General features: G+C 38.9%; 3 protein-coding genes across 7 annotated transcripts in view; 1 reads left to right on the top strand and 2 right to left on the bottom strand.

The window, feature by feature from the left end:
* Positions 1–7953, bottom strand: part of L2HGDH (L-2-hydroxyglutarate dehydrogenase) — a 48836-nt gene extending 40883 nt beyond the window's left edge. The window contains exons 1-3 of the mRNA XM_068965033.1: positions 7814–7953; positions 2485–2600; positions 1322–1473 (exon numbers count right to left, since the gene is read on the bottom strand). Coding sequence (XP_068821134.1) covers positions 1322–1473; positions 2485–2600; positions 7814–7953 — 408 coding nt within the window. The remainder of the gene's footprint in view (positions 1–1321; positions 1474–2484; positions 2601–7813) is intronic.
* Positions 7954–8103: 150 nt separating this feature from the next.
* On the top strand, positions 8104–18971 carry DMAC2L (distal membrane arm assembly component 2 like). Of its 2 annotated transcripts, none has more exons than XM_068965137.1 (5): positions 8104–8188; positions 13976–14087; positions 14973–15181; positions 15751–15922; positions 17707–18971. In XM_068965137.1, the coding sequence occupies exons 2-5, from the start codon at positions 13981–13983 to the stop codon at positions 17819–17821; spliced, it is 603 nt and encodes a 200-aa protein (XP_068821238.1). In that variant the 5' UTR covers positions 8104–8188; positions 13976–13980; the 3' UTR covers positions 17822–18971. The 2 variants fall into 2 exon arrangements, with proteins under 2 accessions (XP_068821238.1, XP_068821239.1); XM_068965138.1 differs by having other exon boundaries at positions 15751–15897; positions 17707–17830.
* A 1883-nt stretch (positions 18972–20854) lies between these two features.
* Positions 20855–22004, bottom strand: part of CDKL1 (cyclin dependent kinase like 1) — a 53594-nt gene continuing 52444 nt past the window's right edge. For all 4 annotated transcript variants that reach the window (XM_068965210.1, XM_068965211.1, XM_068965213.1 and 1 more), the window contains one exon: positions 20855–21002. In XM_068965210.1, the coding sequence (XP_068821311.1) occupies positions 20895–21002 (108 nt within the window). In that variant the 3' untranslated portion in view covers positions 20855–20894. The remainder of the gene's footprint in view (positions 21003–22004) is intronic.

Genomic DNA, 22004 nt, shown 5'->3' with positions numbered 1-22004 from the left:
TGATCTAAGGTTTGGCGATGATTTCTTAGATATGACACGAAAGGTACAAGCAACAAAAGAAAAAAAAAGATAAACTACACTTCATCAAAATCAAGTTTCTCTGCTTCAAAGGATACCATCAAGAAAGTAAAAAGAAAATCTACAGAATGGGAGAAAATATTTAGCAATATTTTAAATATCATCATCACTATTATTTTATTTTAAAAATAAAAATATTTTAATATTTTAGTAGTATTTTAGTAAATAACATATAACTGATAAGGGGCTATATTCAGAATATATAAATAACACAACTCAACAATAAAGAGACAAATAACTCAATTTTAAAATGGGCAAAAGATCTGAATAGGTATCTCTCGAAAGAAAATAAATGAATGGCCAGTAAGTACATGAAAGATGCTTAACATTATTAACTCGGAGAAGGCAATGGCACCCCACTCCAGTACTCTTCCCTGGAAAATCCCATGGACGGAGGAGCCTGGTGGGCTGCAGTCCATGGGGTCACTAAGAGTCAGACACGACTGAGTGACTTCACTTTGACTTTTCACTTTCATGCATTGGAGAAGGAAATGGCAACCCACTCCAGTGTTCTTGACTGGAGAATCCCAGGGACTGGGGAGCCTGGTGGGCTGCCATCTATGGGGTCGCACAGAGTCAGACACGACTAAAGTGACTTAATTAAGCATTATTAATTACTAAGCTTAATTATAAAAAACCCACAGTGATATAGCATTTCACATCCTCTAGGATGGCTAAAATAAAGCAGACAATAACTGGTGTTCATGAGGATATAAAGATACTGGAATCCTCACCAATTGCTGATGGGGATATAAAATAGTACAGCACTTTGGAAAACAGTTTGGCACTTCTTCAAAACGTTAAACATATAGTTTCTGTATGACCCAGCAACTCTACTCCTAGGTATATACCTGACAGAAAGGAAAACATAGGTCCACACAAAAACTTGTACATGAATGTCCATAGCAGCATTATTCACAGTAGCCCAAAAGTGGAAACAACCCAAATGTCTATCAGCTGAAAAATGGGTAAACAAAATGTGGTGTATCGATCCAATGGAATACAAAGAGGGATGAGGTACTGATTCATGCGGCAAGATGAATGAACTCTGAAAACACTACACTAAGTGAAAGAAGCCAATCACAAAAGACAACATTTTGCATGATCCCATTTATGTGAAACATCTAGATTTTGCAAAGAAAGATACAAAGAAAGAAAAGCCAGGTATTTTTTAAATCAGCATTTAAGATTACTAAGAAACTACTATTTATAAATAAGTCAAGGCCCTAGTAAAATGCCATACCTTGCCACATTGCTTGTAGGAAATTCCCTTTTGGTTACAGTACTCGTAGATGAGGGCTGCACCTTGCACACATAATTTAGCTTTCAGAGATTCAGGTTTATAATAAATCCCACTATGTATGACACCACTGTTATGTCCAGTCTGATGAACAGCTATGGAACAAGAGAAATACATTTAAGAGAAAGCACATACAGGACTCATTCAAAACCCAAGAAGTAGGGGAATACAGTCAGAGTTAAAGCTATTAGAGACCACTATTTAAAACTCTGCCTGGGCCTGTTCTTCCAGTTGGAGCACTGGTAGCTTCCTCAGCAGCCAACCACAGTATCTGTGCCAGGTCCCTCCAGCCCATCTCTGACGTCAGCTATGACTTTGGGGTAAACCCACCCTCACCACCAGCAATCCACTTCAAGGGCCCAATATGGCTCTCTGCCTTTTGCCCCAGGGTGTTCTCTAATCTTTGGGGGCAGAGGGACTCAACATCCCTAGGGACAATCCTCAAACAAAGGGACAGAAGTTGAAGGGCACATGAGCACAATCCTGGGAAACATTAGGCAGTTCCTCAGAGGTCTCGGTGGAATCAAGCTCACAGCTTCAACCTGGATAACACACCTTCACAAGGTTTTCCCTCCTTCCCTGTTTACTTTCCCCACCTACTGACTCCTGCTTCCTTGGATAACCTCACAAATAAATCACCTTTTTTTTTTTTTTTAAAGTCACTCAGTCATGTCTGACTCTGCAACCCCATGGATTAATACAGTCCATGGAATTCTCCAGGCCAGAATACTAGAGAAGGTATCCTTTCCCTTCTCCAGGGGATCTTCCCAACCCAGGGACTGAACCCAGGTCTCCTGCATTGCAGGCAGATTCTTTACCAGCTGAGTCACAAGGGAAGCCCATATCCAATATCCAGTACCCAAGCTCTAGTCTCAGGCTCTGCTTTTTGAAGAATCCAGACTGGGACACTAGCATTGACACGTAGATTGAAAGATGCAGAACTGACAACATGAGCAGGTGTTCAGGTTTATTGTTGTTGTTCAGTTGCCCAGTCATGTCCTATTCTTTGCAATCCCATGGACTGCAGCACATCAGGCTTCCCTGTCCTTCACCATCTCCCAGAGTTTGCTCAAAGGTGTTCGGGTTAAGCAACATAACATACATACCTAAATCTTTCTCCTTCTCCAGAACACCAATGGAAAGTGCTGGATGTCGCAGGATGAGTGCTCTGGCAGAGGCAAGCCCCACAATTCCGCCACCAATAATGACTATATCAAATGAGCTTTAAAAGAAAGCCATCTTTAAAGTAACACATGTTTACAGTAGATTTTATCAAACTTTGCATTTTCATCATCAATGAACAATTAAACTATTAATTAATAATCATTAAAATAAAATGTTTACTGGGCTTTGTGATATTTGGCTTTAAAAGTTAATCAGCTACAGCCAGCAGGCAGAATGGCTAGTTGCCCAAGCTGCTCTATGTCTCCATTATACTCTGCATAAGCTGGCTCCATCAGTGGTTACTCGGTTAAGTATCACACTTTCCCTTACTAACTGTCAAAAATTCAACTGCAGTATGCTTTTGTGCTTTTTTTTGTTTGTTTCTGGGTTTTTGTAGGTGGGGGGTTGGCCACATTGCATGGCATGTGGGATCTTAGTTCCACAACTAGGGACCTAACCCACATACCCTGCATTGGAAGCATGGAGTCTTAACCACTGCACCACCAGGAAGTCCCTCAAGGGCAGTATTTTTGAGGACAAGTTAACATTAAGTCTTTAACACCTTAGTGTGCAAAAAGCCAAAATTGTTTTATTTTGCTTAGAAGGAAACAGTGAGAAAATCAAACCTTAAGGAAATAAGTCATCCAGAAATGGGCTCAGAACCAATTTTAGTCACGATAACTCTGATTACACAATCATTTAAAAAATTAGAAAGGGTATGTATAGTCTAACTCAACAGTGAGAAGCTTAAAAAATTACCATTAGCATTGATCAACAAATCTAGGTTTTATAGGAACATGGCCAATTTCACTTTTTCACCCCACTTATTCTTTTTCACTCCCTCTTGCATTATATTATTTCGATCTAAATTCTAAACATCATCTGCAAATATCCAATATGTTACTTCTAAAAGAGCTCTTTAAAACACACACACAATGCTATTATTCTAACCAAAAAATTCAGTTTTTAAATATCTGCAAATATTCACAATTAAACTTTAAGAAGAAAACACAGGAGAAAATCTTTGGTATCTAGGGCTACTTGAAGAGTTCACATCAAAAGCATGACCCATAAAGGAAAAAATTGATAAACTGGACTTCATCAAAATTAAAAGTTTTGCTCTGCAAAAGACTCTGTTAAGGGGATAAGATGATGAACAAATTGGGAGAAAACACTTGCAAACCATATATATGACCAAGGATTCAATTCTTGAAATAAACAAGTCATTTAGAGAATGGGCAAAAAATATGAACAAACATTTCATTGAAGAAGATAGATATAAACATGGCAAATAAGTACATGAAAATATACCTTTAGTCATTAAGGAAATGCAAACTAAGACTACAATGAGATATCACTACACCCCTATCAGAATGACTTTTTTTTAAAAAGTGATAACATCAAATGCTGATGAAGATGAGAAGAACTGGATCAACTCACACATTACTGGTAGGAATGTAAAATAGTACAACCACTCTGGAAAAAAGAGTATGGCCCTTTCTTAAAAAACTAAACATGTGCTTACTACATGTCTTAGCAACTGCACTCTTTGGCATATATCTAGAGAAAAACATTGTTCAAAAGAATACATGCACCCCAGTGTTCACTGAAGAGCTGTTTACAATAGCAAGTCATGAAGCAACTGAAATGTCCATCAACAAATGAATGGACAAAGATGCGGTGCATATATACAATGGAATATTACTCAGTCATTAAAAAGAAATAATGCCATTTTCAGCAACATGGATGAACCTGACAATTATCAAACTAAGAGAAATAAGTCAGATAAAGACAAATATCATACATTGCTTAATTGGGCAATCTAAAAAAATGATACAAATGAACTTATTTACAAAACAGAAAGACAGACTTAGAGAATGAACTAATGGTACCCAGGGGGTAAGATGGGTGGGGGGAGGGATAGATAGATTGGGAGTTTGGGATTGACAGGTACACACTGCTGGTTATTTAAAATTAATAACCAGCGAGGACCTACAGGGAACTCTGCTCAATATTCTGTAATAAGATAATGGAAAAAGAATTAGAAAAAGAACAGATACATGTATGTATGTAACTGCATCACTTTGCTGTATACCTGAAACTAACACAACATTGTTAATCAACTATGCTCCAATATAAGAAAAAATATGAATATGAATTCACTTGACATCAGATTTCTAAATTGTGACAATGACATCCATAAGTCAGTAGAGCCACTTCCTTGGTGGTCCAGTAGTTAACTGCCAACACAGAGGGTGAGGGTTCCACCCCAGGCCCAGGAAATAAAGTCCCACATGCTGCACATTGTAGGCAAAAGACAGAAAGCAAACAAACAAAAGAAGCAAAAAAAAAAAAAAAACCAGAAAACAAAACAACAACAACAACAAAATAAAGTCAATGAAGTAGTAGTTTCAAGAAGAAAAAAAGGATTTCTAACCTAGAGTTAAACTGTATCATTTAAATATGAGGATTCAATAAAGATATTCTTAGATAAAAAAGGCTACAGGAACTTTAACATGCAAGAGACACTCCTAAAAACACTACTGTACCAAAACTTAATGAGTTATCAACTCAAGAAGTTAAATACAATAAGGAAAAATAATATATACAGATATATATAAAACAAACATATATATAACAAAATATAACAAAGAAGAAAAATCCTTTATTCGAAAAGATTTATAAAGTAGACAAATCTCTGGCAATAGTAATGAGGAAACAAGTGAGACGACACAAATAAATAAAATAAGGAAAAACATGTAAAGACATGACAATGATCTTAAACATAATCAAAGAACATTATGAAGATCTATGTGCTAATAAGTTTGATAACATAGATGAAATGGGGTGAGGGACTCAAGCAAAATTACTGAGACAAGAAGAAATAGAAGTTTGGAATCAATTGCTATAAATTAGTCATCAAAAGCTTTCCACCTAAACACACACACACACACACACACACACACACACACGTGTGTAAATTTTACCAAAATTTCAAGGAATGGATAATCTCTATCATCGAAGATGTTCCAGAAAAATTTAAAAAGCTGAAAACTCCCTAACTCATTTTATGAAGTACCTATGACTCAGGTTCCAAAACTGGATGTTGGTGGTGTTTAGTCGCTAAGTCATGTCTGTCTATTTTGTGACCCCATGGACTGGATCCTCTGTCCATGGGATTTTCCAGGCGAGGATGCTGGAGTGGGTTGCCATTTCCTTCTCCAAGGGATCTTTCCAATTCAGGGACTGAACTCGTGTCTCCTACTTGGCAGGTAGATTCTTTACCACTGAGCCACTTGGGAAGGCCCTAAAGTGATAAAGTGTTAGTTTCCAAATCATGTCCAACTCTTAGTGACACCTTGGACTGTAGCCCACCAGGCTCCTCTGTCCGTGGAATTTCCCAGGCAATAATATTGGAGAGGGTTGCCATTTCCTTCTCCAGGGGATCTTCCCAACCCAGGGACTGAACCCAGGTCTCCTGCACTGCAGGCAGAGGCTTTACCATCTGAGCCTCCAGGGAAATCCCCAATACTGGATAAGAAATACAAAACAGCATAAAAATAAAAAAAAGCATATTCTATACAAGTAAAATCCAGCTGAAAGAATATAAGATACTATTTATCATAGCAACAAAACAATAAGGGAATCTAAGAATTAACCTAAGAAACAACAAACTTCACAGAGAAAAATTTTAAACTCTATTAAATAACAAAGGCATGTGTGTGTGCATGCTCAGTCGTGTCCAACTCTTTGCCATCCCATGGAGTATACTCCTCTGTCCATGGTATTATCCTGGCAAGAATACTGGAGTGGGTTGCCATTTCCTCCTCCAGGGGATCTTCTGGACCCAGGGATCAAACCTGTGTTTCCTCCCACTCCTGCACTGACAAGTGGATTCTTCTACTGAGCCACCTGGGAAGCTCCTAAATAACAAATGAGTATGCATAAATGAAAAGATATGCCAAGTTCATGGATGGGAAAACTCAAAATTATAAAGAAGCAATTCTCCTCCAAATCTATCTACCCAATATAATTTCAATTTTCAAAATAATCTTTTAAGATACTAAATGTTATATAAAGTCTGTAAGTAGTGAAGCAATTTTTAAAAAATGAGTGCATGTAAAACTGATGAAAATCTGAACAAGGTCTATGGATTGTGCTAATATCCTTTTCCTTGTTTTGACAGTGTTATTACAGTTAGGTAAGATGTTGGAGCAAATTGGGTGAAAAAGGGTACATGAGAGCTCTCTGGCCTGGGTTTTTGTGGGTTTTCTTTGGGAAGGGGGACTTCCTATGGATCTTTAATCATTTCAAAATTTAAAAAGTATAAACAAAACCTTCACTAACCTTACTTTTCTTCCCTTAAGAAAAGGTTCCCCAAAGAACACGATGAATCAAAAATCCTATTCCACACTAACTCCCCTCCAACCCACTAATACACAGCAGCCAGAATCAACTTTTGAAACATCAACATTTAATCACGTCTTTAAAAGTCTCCCAGCGCCCTTAGAATAAAATTCCACGTGCAGTTAAAGCAAAACCTCTGCTGTGATGTAACCCCTCTCCGGTGTCTTTCCACACCATCCTCTGTTCCGCCAAGCTCCACTCACACTCATGTTGCCCCCATGCTAGTTCCCGAAAAAGAGCCAAGAGCTTTCCAGCTTTGAAACCTTCGCATAAACCGCTCCCCATACAGAGAGCAGGCAAAAAACAGTAATTTCATACGTGATCTCCACATTTCAAATCACAGGTCGCTGAATTCTGCAGGGTTTGATTAGCAGCTGAGCTGCTTCTCATACGGGCAACTCTATGCAGCCGTGTGTGTGCCAGGGAACGGAATGATTTAAGACCGGTTTCAGATGTTCCAAGTAACATCAGGAAGGCCAGCGAACAAACAGCACGTTTAATTGCTTACAGTGTGTGAGGTCCTTTTAATCCTCAAAACGACCACCTGCGCGAGAGACTAGGTTCCGATTCACAGCTGAGCCTTAAAGGAGCTTAAGTAACCCGCCCAGGGTTGAATGGGAAGCGGTGGAGTTGTTCTTGACCTCTACTCGACACTGCCTTTCTTATTCTTCTCCTCTCGCCCACAAGCCTACGAGTGATCCAGGCAGGTAGCTCCTGGGATCTGAGGCTGGAGCCCGGGCTTCACAGGATCCCGACCTTCTCTCTCGCCGAGGACAGCGAAGAAGAGCAGAGGCAGAGGTCCAGCACTCGGCACCTCCAAGAGAGGCAGCGCAGACCGCGGGGGGCGGGCCAGCGGGTACTCACCTGGTGCTGGCTCTGCGGCCACCCTGGCACAACAGCCGGGATTTCCCCGACGCGGGTGTGCGCGCCGCGGAGAAGCCCCCGGGGAAAATCCCGCGGGCCCGTCCGCAGACACTGCCCAGGTAACGCAGCGCGGGTACCATCGCCTGGGCCCCTTTCCCTGCCTCAAGCTCTAGAAGCCAGCCCTTGAGACCTACAATGCCCGCGTCCCAGCGCCCTCTAGCCCCGCCCCCCAAGCAGAGGCCAATGAAGGGAGCACCTTCGCCCCACGTGGGCGCAGCCGCCAGTGGCCAATGGACGCGCGCGGCGGAGGGCGAAGGGCAGGCCTGCGCCGCCGTAGACGCTGGGGACGCCAGCTTGCTCCTTCCTTTTGACGCTGTGAGTAGAGGAGCTAGGCCCCGAGAGGGGCGGGACTAGTGGTGGTCACCCTCTCCCCTTTCCCTTCTCCCATCTCTGGGCTAACTGAAAATCTGGCCCGCCGAGTCAGGCGTCCTCGACCTGCACAGCCCAGCGGACTTGGCGCCGCAGGACAAAGTCTGGGGATGATGATGGTGAAAATTCTCGTTAGGGCAGGCCCAGAGGCCGTCCTTTCCTCCAGCTAGGCCCCGCCCCCTCGACCCCTTCCCGCGTCCCTCGTGGCTCCGCCCTCTCAGCTTCGCCTCTTCCTAGCCCCGCCCCACGTCCCTAGCGGCTCCTTGCGGAGAACCTCTGTCTCCAATGAGTCTCCTACAGAGCGGAGTGCTCGCTAAAGGGCACAGTCCAGCCCCAACCTTCTCCAGACGGAGGCTCTGTCATGGCGATAGTCTGATAGTCTGCTGTTTTCTGGCCATCCATATATGTGGCTCCTGACGTGTCATTCATTATTGGTCTTGTAAATATTGAGCGCATAAATGAAACAGACGGCTCGGTCTCTGCCGTCATTTAGCGATCTGTTTTCTTTTTTTAATACTGGCCTGACATGTGGTTTTAAATATGCTTTGCAGGCCTGGAAACAATGATTCACCTGTGCATGTCACTTCACCCCTGTTTAGCTATAAAATGAGGGAAGCAGGCTGTGTAGTCTCTGAAAGACCTGTGTCAGATTTCGTGATCCTCTAGTTCTGTGCCTAACTAACACCTGTTGTCAGTGTTTGATGGAAGGTTTTGTGTTGTTTTGTTTTTTTAATTTTTAGGGTCAGGACAGCTGAGCAAAACAAAAATAGAACGATGTAACTTTATTACAGTATTTGGACTTAGCAGATGGAGCAGTGGTAAAGAATATACTTCCAGAGCCAATGCAGGAGGCGCAGGTTCAGTCCCTGGGTCCGGAAGATCCCCTGGAGTAGGAAATGGCAACCCACTCCAGGATTTTTGCCTGGAAAACTCTGTGGACAGAGGAGCCTGGCAACCTGCAGTCCATGGGGTGGCAAAGAGCCGGACACCACTGATCACCCCGTGGGCACTGACTTTATTGCTGGAAGAACTTACTTGCCTGTCTGAATTTGGCTCCAGTTATTAGTCACATAGCTTGGGAAAGTGGAGTCACCCCTTTCCCTCAGCCCCTCCTGTGTGAACTATGAGTGATGTAGGGTCCCCCTCATAGGACTTTTGTCCTATGAGCAAGATAAGGCTCATCAGATGTTTAGCACAGTAAAGTGCTCAATAAAATGATGGTTTTTATTATGTTTATATGGTTTTTATCACCTGGATAGTTATGCATATTTTCTTTATTTGTGAAAATAATGTGGAATGTTGCCTCCTTGTTCATCACAAATGAAAAATAAGATATTCATTTTTTAGTTTTTAATTTTTTATTAGAAAATTTCTTAATTTGAATTTTGAGTTAATTGTAGATTTCCATGCAGTTGTAAGAAACAGTAGAGATCCTGTGTACCCTTTACACAGTCTTCTCAAATAGTAACATCTTGTAAAAGTTTGATACAACAGCATAACCAGGAACAGCCCATGGATCTTATTCGGATAGCCTGTTTTGCATTTGTGTTTGTGTTTAGTCCTGTACAGATTTTATCACACCTGTATAGATTCTTCTTCTTATTATTATTATTTTTGGTCATGCAATGGGGCTTGTGGAATCTTAGTTCTCTGACTATGGATGGAACTCTGACCCCTGGCAGTGAGAGTGTCCCAACCACTGGACCGCCAGGGACCTCCCCATGTGTACAATGTTGTATCCATCACAGGCAAGCTACAGCACAGATCCATCACCACCAAGATCCCTCCAGCAAGGCACCCTCTTCCCTATTCTGTTCTCACTTTCTAAAATTTTGACATGTCAAGAATGTTACATAAACAAAATTATATAGTATGTAACTTTTTGGAATTGACTTTTTCACTTAGCATTATCCCATGAGAGCCATCCAAATTGTTGCATGTATTGATAGTTCATTCTGTCTTATTGCCGAGAAGTATTTCATGGTATGAATGTACCACAACATGCTTAACCATTCACCCTTTGGAGGATAACTGAGTTACTTCTAGTTTTTTGACTATTTCGAATAAAGCTGCTATGAAACTTAGTGTACAGCTTTTTGTGTGAGCCTGTTTTTGTTTCTCTGGGATAAATGCCCAAGAGTCCAATTGCTGGGTCATCTGATAAGCACATGTTTAGCTTTGTAAGTGCCAAACTCCTTTCCAAAGTGGCTGTACCATTTTACATTCCCACCAGCAATGTTGAGTGATCGAGTTCCTCTTCAGTGTCGCCAGCTTTTGGTACTATCACTGTTTTTTATTTTAACCATTGCACAGGATTGTAGTTGATTTATTACTAGGTTGAGTATAGAATTATGCAATCTAGGGTCTGTGTTCAGGCTTTCATGAGTCAATCCATAGTAGTAACTGTTTTACTCTTCTGTGATTTTGAGCCTGTACTTCCTAGTTTAGCAAAGTGAAAGAACTCAAAATACACATGTACTTTTTATAAAATTTTCTCTGCTTAGCTTCTCGCCTGGTCTTGACTGTACATTAATTTGTTTCCTCTTGATTACCTCAAATCAAGAGCTCACCTTACATCCATTGACCCTGTAATGTCTTTGGCTAAAGACATTTGTTTTCTGGCCACCACACCCTCCTGAAGCTAAGAATTCATGTTCACCTTCCATCTAGGTCAGAACCTATAAGAAGTTAGTTCAGTGAGTGTCAAGTGATACTGGCCTAGGGTGACTTTGGGGACCTTTGCTTCTAATTCCTAAGGAAGTGCTCTGTCACTCTATTTCACTAGGTTCTAGATACATCAGGAATAAGAACTGGCATCAGTAATGGACGATTCCAATGAAGTTGGGTTATAATCTGGGGGGGAACTCCCCAATGCTGATACCACCTCACCCTTCTCTCCACACTTTCACTGCCCTCAAGAACAGGTTGGCTAGTTTAGTCTTTTTGACCCCTAAATTAGCCATCATTTTGAATAGACTACCTAAGTAATTATGTTTAATATATAAAAAGAGAACCTGCACTTTTTAAAAGAAACTTGTTTTTATGCAAATTGGAGAACTCTCCATCTCCTATTTTGAGGCACACATTAGAGCTCTGGCCTTCTCTAAGTCACAAACTTCCTAACAACTTTTGGAAACATCTGTTAAAAACTTACGGCTCCAACCCATGTTATGATAGTAAGAAGAATTTTTTAAATAATTTGAATTCCTGAGTCATTTCTCACAGCAGTAGCTTAGTAATGTTTATTTTTCAACTTGAATTTGAGTGGTTTCTTTTAATTTGTGTGCCTAGCCACTCAGTTGTGTCTGACTGAGACCCCATGGACTGTGGCCTGCCAGGTTCTTCTGTCCATCGAATTTTCCAGGCAAGAGTGCTAAAGTGGGTTGCCATTTCCTTCTCCAGGGGATTTTCCCAATCTAGGAATCAAACCCGAGTCTCCTTTGCCTCCTGCATTGCAGTTAGATTCCTTATCTGCTGAGCCTTCCCGGAAGCCCTTCTTTTAATTTATTAAAGTTAAATTCACCAACTCACCACCAGAGGTCTCCTCTTTCCCTCTAGAAAGCATTCTTAGAGGTAGCTGCTGCAATTCATTTGAAATTCCCAGTATCAATTAATTAACAAAATTACAGTTGAGAATGCAAAAACCTACCAGTTATTTTTTTTTAGGTTTACTGAAAAATAAAAACAATTTTCATGTTTAAATTATTTTGAATATAATATGCAGTATTTCTAGAGATCATAAGCTGAAGTAAATTTGGTCTTTCTCTTAAGCTGAAATATACAGTTGACCAAAATGAATCAAGTGACTTCAGTTTTCATACTTCTGTAATTTTTCTGCTTAAAAACAGTTTCTTTGTTTCTGCATGAAAATTTGTCAGCCATTGAAGATTCTTAATTCCAAATATTTATTGAACTTGCATTAGGGGATGGCACTGTGCCTGGTGTTGGGAATAATTGAAATGAATGTGTGATTTTTGCTCTTCCTTTTGCTCTGCATACTTTAAATCTTTATTGCATGAATGAATAGATGGATGGAGATGGTATTTGAATAAAGTCTTGAGGTTGGGAAAGATTTCCATAGGATTCTAGGTGGGGCAGGGAGGATTCTAGGAGGGAACTAGGAGGGAACAGCCTGAGATGAATCCGGAAAGACCCAATTTGTAAATATGGTTGGCAGCCAAAGAAGTTGCTGAAGTGGGCACGGGTAGTGAGAGATTTAATCAAAAGCAGTGAAGATGTGAGAATGTGGGAGGAAGTATTTATAGCGTGGAGACACATTTGTAGTAATGAAGGCAGAGTAATGGCGGAAAAGCAGGGAAGAAGGTAATGGATGACTCCAGGGTACTGTCCTCAGACCTCAGCTCTCATTGTTTACAGCCTCAACATCCTCGGGCATTTCCTCAGCTCTAATGTGGTTCCCTCTCAGGACTCTTTCTAGTCCTCTTCTTTTTCTTGAGTTCTAGAACCATTCAAGGACTGAGGAAAGAGCCCTTGACTAATAAGAGTGAAAGCTAGGTTCAGGTTTCAGCACTGCACTGCTAACAGCCATGAAACACTGGGCAAGTCCCTTTAAACACAGGCATTTATTAATACCCCGCCTTCTTCCAGGATTTTAGGGTGTCAGTAAGTTACTTAATATCGGGGCTTCAGTCTCCTCATCTTTGAATGGCCCTCATTCTTGCTGCTGCTGTCTGAGTTATCTTCCTGAAGCACAGTTCTGACCATGCCAGCGCTCTGTGCTGAAAGCTCAGTGACTCCTAGCTATCTGCAGAAGCCACACGGGAGACCCTTCCCATTGGGACTGTATACTGTCGGTCTCCTCATGACCCCCATGTTCTAAGCCAACTGAACTACAACAAGCCTTAAACGTTCCCACCACAGCTAGCCACCTGACCTACCTTTGCTTGGCATCTTTGTCGAAATCCTTGTCTACTCTTTTGAGGTATTTTTCAGGCTCCGTCATTTATTTTAACTACCTGGTGACCTGTTTTAGCTCACTCTACCCTGCATTAAGTTGTCAGCTCCTCAAAGACAATGTGTCATTTGTCTGTGTTCTCCCCGCTCCTGACACTTTAAGTCAGGTTGAGACCCAGTTTCGAAATCACTTTCTCAACTCAGGGTTATGGATTTTTACAGCTGGGAATCATCCGAGCCAACCATCTCATTTTATAAATGAGAAAACCAAGGGTCAGAGAGGTTAAGTTGCTTGTCTAGTCTTTCCCAGCTGCCCTGGCATAGTCCTTGGTTTGCACTGTTCTGGGGACGCAACTTACAATCTTTTCATAGAAAGATCTATTTCCGTGATTCCTCTCCTTTTCTGGATGTAAATGGCTTAACCTTGATACATTGCTTCTTGGATGATTTTAGTTTGTCATTTTGATACTGGAAATGTGGGTTGGGACTGGAACTGGTTTAGGTAAATCTGTAAATGCACTACTTGAATGGACACCAGGTGGCGCCACTGTGGGCGGACTCCAATTGAATATCGAACAAGTATAACTTAATGTCAAGGCTGGGAGGAACCATAGAGACCATCCAATTCTGCCTCTCCTTTGCAGCAAAAGAAACCAAAAAAACAAACAGCAGTAACTTGCTCAATAACTACTGAGGGGTAAATGAGCCAGCTTTATCATCACAAGAGCATTGAGTCTGAAGTTGTGAAGTAAATTACTGTATGTATGGGTTCTGATTGCCAACTGATGATCTAATATGAATGCTATTTTATGTGTCTAGGGCAAATGATGCTGTTTGGAAAAATTTCCCAGCAGCTCTGTGGCTTAAAGAAACTCCCATGGTCACGTGACTCCCGATACTTCTGGGGCTGGTTGAATGCAGTGTTTAATAAGTAAGTTACCCTTACTAAATTGAAGAAACATGGGGATTATTTCAGCTCAATGAGTTCCCAGTGGCTAATTTGGTTTTCTTATATTTCAGATGTTATTTGTGTTGTGTATGCAGTATGACCCTAATTTTCTTAAAAAAAAATTAAAGACCAAAAAAAGATAGGTTATAGAATATTAACTGTGACTGACTGGGTTGCAGGACTTCAGTGATTCTTTTTATTCATTCTTTCAGTGCCTTTCAATCTTTTTTAAATGATCTTTTATTATTTTTATAATCAGAAAAGCTCAGTAATGTTAGAATATTTTATTCTGTGACTTAAGCAATGTAGTTAACCTTTTGAATACTATCAAGTGAATTCAAGTTTTAAAAATGTTATTTGGTGGCATGCTTATTTTGAAACTGGCAAAACTAACCTCCTCATTGCTTAATACAGCATTAATACCACTAACTAGAGAAAAAGGCATGTGTAAAAATTAATAAAGATCACTTACAGACATTAATTTGAACAAATGTACAAAATTATTCCCTTTTTAAATCTTTTATCATTAATGAAAATTATAACCAAGTGTTGTCATTCGTTCAATACGTAGTTACTGAATATCTCCTGGAGTCAAGCTACTATGCTACATACGAGTCAATAAAGACCCATGTCTGCCTGATAAACCCAGATTTTTTTTAAAAAATGCTTTGGCAGTGTTCACTTGAAAACAGAAGCAAAAATGGTAGCAAGTAGAGCTACCATTGAATGTTTTCTTTTCATGGATTTATCTCCCTCCTCATCACATGAAGTGAAAAATAGTTGCTATTCTGTATTTATGTTGGTGAACATGGCTAAGAAGCTAGTGACGATAGTAAAAGCTTCCTGCTTTTCTTCTCATCCCCCCAGAGTGGATCATGACCGTATCAGGGACGTGGGTCCTGACAGGGCAGCGTCAGAGTGGCTGCTGCGCTGTGGGGCCATGGTGCGCTACTATGGCCAGGAGAGGTGGCAGAAGGACTACAACCATCTCCCGACAGGCCCTCTGGACAAATACAAGATTCAGGCAGTTGACGCCACCGATTCCTGCATCATGAGCATCGGGTTTGATCACATGGGTAAGTCCTCTACCGTTTGTTATGGGAAATGCAGGTGGTTTGCAATGACCTTTGGTTGCAGTTGACTCACTCTTATAGTCATACGGGTGTCCTTCTCGCCCTTTTCAGTCCAATCCAGCTTGTATCTTCTTGTGTATGATATTTATTCTTAAGTTACATAGAGGTTACAAGTACCCTCCTCTCCTTTCTCTCCACACTAAGCTGTGGTTTATCGACTTAATATTTAAGGTCTTGTTTGTTAAACTATCTTTGTCAAACTTCTGTCATTGAGTAACCCTGACTAATATAGAAATAATTATATCCACACAGCCTCTGCTTGTGTGGGCATTTCATTCCTCAGTGCATGGGCATCTGACTGTAGAATGGCCCTGTCTGTCAGCACAATCCATGTAGTGAATACTTTGTGTGGTTAATAGGGTGACTAATTGTTCCAGTTTTCTTGGGATTAAGAGGTTTCCTAGGACTTAGGACTTTCAGTCCTGACACCAGAACAGTCCTGGGCAAACTAGGACAGTTGATCATCTTAATGGTAAAGCAGGTTCTTAAACCGTATTTTTTTTCCCTTCCAGAAGGCCTACAGTATGTTGAAAAAATAAGACTATGCAAGTGTCACTATATTGAGGATGGTTGTTTGGAGAGACTTAGCCAACTTGAAAATTTACAAAAAAGCATGTTGGAAATGGAAATAATTTCATGTGGGAATGTCACAGACAAAGGTATCATTGCTTTGCATCATTTCAGGTAGGTGGTCAGTGTCAAAATAGAAACTTGATCATGTTAAGGTGAAGAATCAGAATTTAAAACAGTTGAGAGATGGTATCTTTTTTTAATTCTGAAAAACAGAATTTTAAAAAATGGTTTAACTTTCAGCCACAGTACTTTAAAACAATTGAAGTTATCAACTTTAATATCTTATAGTTGTACTGCATTTTTTAGGAAGCATCTTTTTTTAAAAATCAATTACATAAACCACCTAGCATGATGCCTATTACAGTTGTTGGTGCTCTCTGTAAACATCAGCAATTATACTTCCTCCTCATCTTTTAAAGTATTTTCCCCCCATGTTCTGCCAATAACCTCAGCATCACAGGAAGTTTGAGAAATCTTAAACATTAGAACCAAAAGTACCAGATTGTTTGTCTCTTACATTAGTTCAGGCTTTGTGGCTTCATCTCGTAATAGAAACTTGAGTTGTTTTAAGAACTTCCCCAGTTTCTTTTCCTTTCTAGGTTAAGATTAATATTTTTAAAATTCAATCTCATTTAAAATAAAAGCAGAAACATAGCACAGTTCACCCATTTTTCCTGCTTCTCACCCCGGCTTGGCAATAACCACCAATCTGTTTTGTGTATCTGTGAGCTTGCTTGTTTATTTTTAGCTTCCACATATAGGAGATCATACAGTATTTGTCTTTCTCTGTCTGACTGACTTCACTTAGCATAATACCCTCGAGGTCCATCCGGTTTGTCGCCAATGTTGAATTTTATTTTTTTATGGCTCAATACTACATATATGCATATACTGTAATTTCTCTATCCACTGATCCATCAGTGGACTTTTAGGTTGTTTCTGTAGAGTGACTATTGTAAATAATGCTGCACTGAACACAGGTGTGCAGATGTCTTGTTGAGTTAGTGTTTTTGTTTTCTTCAGATAAATACTGAAACAAAGAATTATTGAATCATTTGGTAGTTCTTTTTTAATTTTTTGAGGAATCTTTATGCTGTTTTTCATATGACCGCCCCAATTTACAGTCCCATCAACCATGGACAAAGATTCCCTTTTCTCTACGTCCTCACCAACACTTATTTCTAGTCTTTTTGATAATAGCCATTCTAACAAATGTAGGGTGCTATCTCATTGTGGTTTTGATTTGCATTTCCCTGATAATGATGTAGAGTATCTCTTCATGTACCTGTTCTCCATCTGTATGCCCTCTTTGGAAAAATGTCTGTTCAGATATTTGACCATTTTAAAAATTGCATTGTTCAGGTTTTTTGCTATTGAGTTGTATGAGCTTATACATTTTGGATATTAGCCCCTTATTAGATATATGACTTGCAGGTATTTTCTCCTGTTCAGTAGGTTGCCTTTTCATTTTGTTAATGGTTTTCTTGGCTGTGCAGAAGCCTTTCAACTTGATGTAGTTCCACTTGTTTATATTTGCTTTGTTTTTACTTTTAGTGTCAGATTCAAAAAATCATAACTACAACTGATGTCATATTTTATATTTAACATACAAAGGAGTTCTATGCCATAATATACATATTTGGAAAAACTCAGCAGAATTATTGACATAACCAGAACAACTAAACTTTCCAAAGTCTAGATTAGTTCCTAGCATGAATCTCATTTAAAGTAGTACTCTAAGATTACTGTTCTAAAAGTCATTTTGAATGTGTAGGATGATATGAACACACACTGTGTGTAATTTCTTAAAAAGCCAATAAAACAAGTTTATTTTTAATGCTATAAGAGTAAAGGTCAAATTATATTAACTTTTAAAATTTTCTTTTTTTTTACAGGAACCTCAAGTATTTGTTTCTAAGTGATCTTCCTGGAGTAAAAGAAAAAGAAAAAATTGTTCAAGCCTTTAAGACATCACTGCCTTCTCTGGAGCTAAAATTAGACTTGAAGTAAAATAATATTTCAATAAGTATCTTAATTCAGTGTAGAGTGTCATTTTAAACTGATCCTTAACAGCAACAAATATTATATAGTTATCAGCAGAACTATAAGGATGTTATATCATGACATTTTAGCAGCATCCATCATGTAGAAAATAAACATTCAGATGTGATTCACTAAAGTTACTAAGTTGGAAGTAAGAATTTATGTACACTAAATCATATTAAGTGCAAATCAGATACCCTTTTAATTTTAATATATTCTTTATTTTATAATGGTATCTATATAAATATCTCTTGATATAGATACTTAAGTTCTTTAAAATGATTTAAATGTACAGTACAGGTATTTATTTTTTAACAGTAATTTGCTTCATTTTAACGTTATTGAAGCATGTTACTATAAATGTACAATTATGAAAAACTGAAAGCTAAATTTCAGATTCATTGATGGAGTCAATTATGCAAAGTCTTCAGAGGTTGCTGGAGCATTCCCATTGCTTCCCAGGATTTGCATGCATTTCTCATGATCCTGCATATCTGTGCTCTTTGTAACATACATCCTTTCTCTGAATAAACAGTTTCTGGCTAATTTGTCTAGTTTATAGGCTTAATCTGGTGTTTTATTAAAACTAGACATAAATACTTGGCTGGATTTAAATAACTTTGCTTATTCCAATAAACCAGAGGAAACAATAATGAAGACCAGCACAGCTTTACCTATTTTTGCTTAAATTTAAAAACTGCTTAAAGAGGAAAAATTTAACATGTCAATTAGAAACTAATTTGTATTCCCTCATATATGTTGGATAGTATTTCCCATGAGTATGAGCACAAAATTCACTTTATGTCTAGAACACAGTAGTAACGAATATCATAAATAGATAAAATCAGATCTTTATTTTTACCTCTTTGAAATGGCCCTGATTCTATTATTGTTAGTTATATGCCAACTTGTTTGAGGATGTCTGTATGTTTGGTTTGAACATTATTCTGTTGGACTATCTCCTTGACTGGAGACAGTTTTAAAATAAACACTTTCTGTGATGCACTCTTATAGTAGAAAAATGAATTTTAGTTGTGTTTATAAACTGGATTATATAAATAGCACATGCCATAAATGATATACTATTTACTAATTGCCACTGTCATTTTAAAAATCAGGAAATGTTTGTCTCATGTGAAACAGTGGTGATTCCGTGATGAAGAAAGGATCACGGATATGGTTAAGTATAAGCATACATTTTATAGAAGTCAGAAAAAAATGACCACTTCTGTCTCAGGTTTATTTGATTACTATGTGATGAAGCAACTGACTGCCCACAAGTTAGTCTGGAGATACTTTTCTATTCTGAATGGGATTCTTTAAAAATACTGGGTAAATTAGGCAGTTACAGTCATCTGCCTCATCAAGTGCATTGTTAGGGGTAAGGGAAAAAGAAAATACAAAATTTACACTATTGCAGAAGTTGGTTGTTCTTCTTTGTCATTTGAATCAAAGTCTATGTAACAAGAATTAGATTATATTGTGACTGGTTATTTAGCCCACTGTCAACTTTATGCAAGAAGCTACATACATCAGGAAGCCTCAGGCTATCATTAAACTGGCTGGGGTAGTCAAAATTATTGAACAGATGCCAGAATTTGGTAGATCACTGTGTAGTACGTAAAAACAATCAAATGCTGTCATGAAGAAAATTAATATAGCAGTAAATTAAAGTGCAAAAGAAATGTTTTGAAGATACAGTAAACAGTAAAATACATCTTCAAAACCCATGGCGAGAACTGCTAGGAAACAGCAGCACATCAATGAAAAATGGGGCTGAGCAATAAGAAACAGACATCAGCTTCATATTGCCCTTATGTCCAGGGGACAAAGACGAAAAAGCTTTTTGAATAGAAGCAATAGGCCAAATCAAAGCTAATTATATGTCATCATTTTAACCACTGTACAAAGCTAGCAATTGTCAATAATATCACTTTGGCCTATTATTGTCAGTGTTTAACTGTTAGGTTGGTATATACACACACATATATGCGTGTGCAGTATACATATATATACAACACATATATACATAGAGTGTAAAAAGATACTTCAGGGAAACATCAACTTAAAACATAATGTCTCTTATGCCCCAAGTGAAAGTTTATAAGCAGTTTCTTCCAAAACCCAGATCACTGTATATAGTCCTGCCTGTTGCTCTGTCTCCAAGTCTGAGGCAGAACTGGAGAGAATGGAGTACTAATTACTTTCAGGCTGGCAGGCTCAGTTCCTGCAAAGCCTGTAGATCTTGTTCTACCCCTTGGTCAACTGCCAAGCTTCATGCCATTGTTTGCAAGGGTAACTGGGTGAACGAATATAGACAGATTATAGTCAACCCATCTTGCCTGCAAGAATGACTAAGATGCATCCTTTACTAAAGGTAGACCGAAGTATATGTAAGAAGTGTCTATAAACACATCATTAAATATATAAGCAGATAAATTACAGTCCTTTTATGATAATCCATATGATTTTAAATATTTTGAATGACTCAAATATTCAAGAAGTTTCCATATATAAAAATCAAGAACTAGAACAAGCAGGAAATGGAAATTTAAACATTTTGCTTTTAAGAACTAAAACCCTCCTTAAATATGATGAGAAAATCTGAAGAAGCAGGGGATAGGACTCAAAGCAACAGAGATCCAAAAAAATATATGGGCATTCTGTAATCCATTTTCACCTGTTCTCTCTGGTACGATCATAGCATAAATCTTTTTTCTTTTGCATCTCTATTTTGCCAGAGGTATAAGTGAGTACAGTAGATACAGTTTATATTCTGTCCATCAGCTCAGTTACTTAGATACAATAAAAATACAAGTGAAAATCCAAAGAAGTTGTTCCTTTCTGTTCTGGACAGCATCGTCATGCATGGAAGACTGCCTCTGGAATTTTCCTTCACATCTTGCCATGTGGCCTCCCCAACTTAGTTACTTAAATTTTCTCCTGAGGCTTTTTCCAAGGTTGTGATTGTTTTCAACCAAATGTGTGTTTTATTCAAATTGATGATCAACTCTTTTTTTATCATCAATCTCCAAGCTCTTTAAATGTTTGGAAAATGGTAGTTAAGTTTCTTGGTGTTACAGCAATATTTCTTGTTATCCAGAGCTGGAAGGATGCTGCTGCTGGTCAGCTGAGGTAGGCACTGCAACTGAAAATACAAAACAGAATTACGTTCAATGCCACACACTTTTTTCATTATCCATAACACATTCAAAAAAAGGTAAATAATTTTTTCAGCACAGAAATGCTCTTTCTGCATAGAATCCGGGATCTGAAAGAGAACAGAATGTTTACATCTGGAGCTCAGGGGCTCCAATCAAGATGGAGGAATTGATGGACAGGGAGCTCACTGCCTCCTATAAATCTGGTCTCTGCTTTTCCTTTTCAAGATTTATTGTTTATAATAAAGCAAAACATGTACTTTGTATAATGTACAAAACATGTACATTAAAGGAAATTTAGAGGATATGAAAAGGAAGGGGAAATCTACATGTTAATAGTATTGGAAAAAAAGCATATATTCACAGGAGTTAAGAGCTTGCTGGGACCTTAGGGATCATTTAAGCCAATACCTTGTCTTACAGGAAAGAAAACTGATGTCTGAAACACTCAGATGATTTGGCCACCTACTACCTTACTTAAAAAGGCAAAACTGCTCCTTTAATGCTGCCAGAAAATGTCTGAATTCATCCTCAATGTCAAACGAAAGCAAGGGAACACATTTTTTTATGGTACTATATGGACTTAGGTATCTGAAAAACGAATACTTTTCAGGACTTTTAAATCAAACCTACAAGTGATATACAAATTAGTGAGGTTCCCCTATTCTTTCATGTAAAAGTATTTCTATCAAGACTCTTTACTCCTGAACACAAAGAAACAGTAAGGTAAGGGGTAACTGAGGGGGAAGTCTATCTGCTTTGTATGAAAAGCATTCTTAACTTCCTAACTCTGGTCTATTTTAGGGCACTGGGTTTCATGTGGTATCTGTTCCTAATGGACCATCCACCCTCTTCTCTACTCCAAATCTCACAAACACCACCCAGATACCACTCAGCAGTGGAAGCTGCAAGGGGAAAGACTAAGGCAAGATAATTTAAAGCTTAAGGGGCACCTGAGCAGATAAAAGAAGCAATCAGGAGCAGCCAGC

This window comes from Capricornis sumatraensis, chromosome 2, assembly GCF_032405125.1.
Source record: "Capricornis sumatraensis isolate serow.1 chromosome 2, serow.2, whole genome shotgun sequence".
NCBI classification, from domain to species: Eukaryota; Metazoa; Chordata; class Mammalia; order Artiodactyla; family Bovidae; genus Capricornis; species Capricornis sumatraensis.
Note: the sequence above shows the minus strand (reverse complement) of the source record. Positions and strands in the feature narration are given on the sequence as shown.

Bases quoted from the DNA above. Each gene is read 5' to 3' on its own strand.
- DMAC2L (XM_068965137.1), top strand. From the start codon at position 13,981: ATGATGCTGTTTGGAAAAATTTCCCAGCAGCTCTGTGGCTTAAAGAAA. The intron at 15,182-15,750 runs GTAAGTCCTCTA...TTTCCCTTCCAG, and splicing joins CATCGGGTTTGATCACATGG to AAGGCCTACAGTATGTTGAA. The intron at 15,923-17,706 runs GTAGGTGGTCAG...TTTTTTTTACAG, and splicing joins ATTGCTTTGCATCATTTCAG to GAACCTCAAGTATTTGTTTC.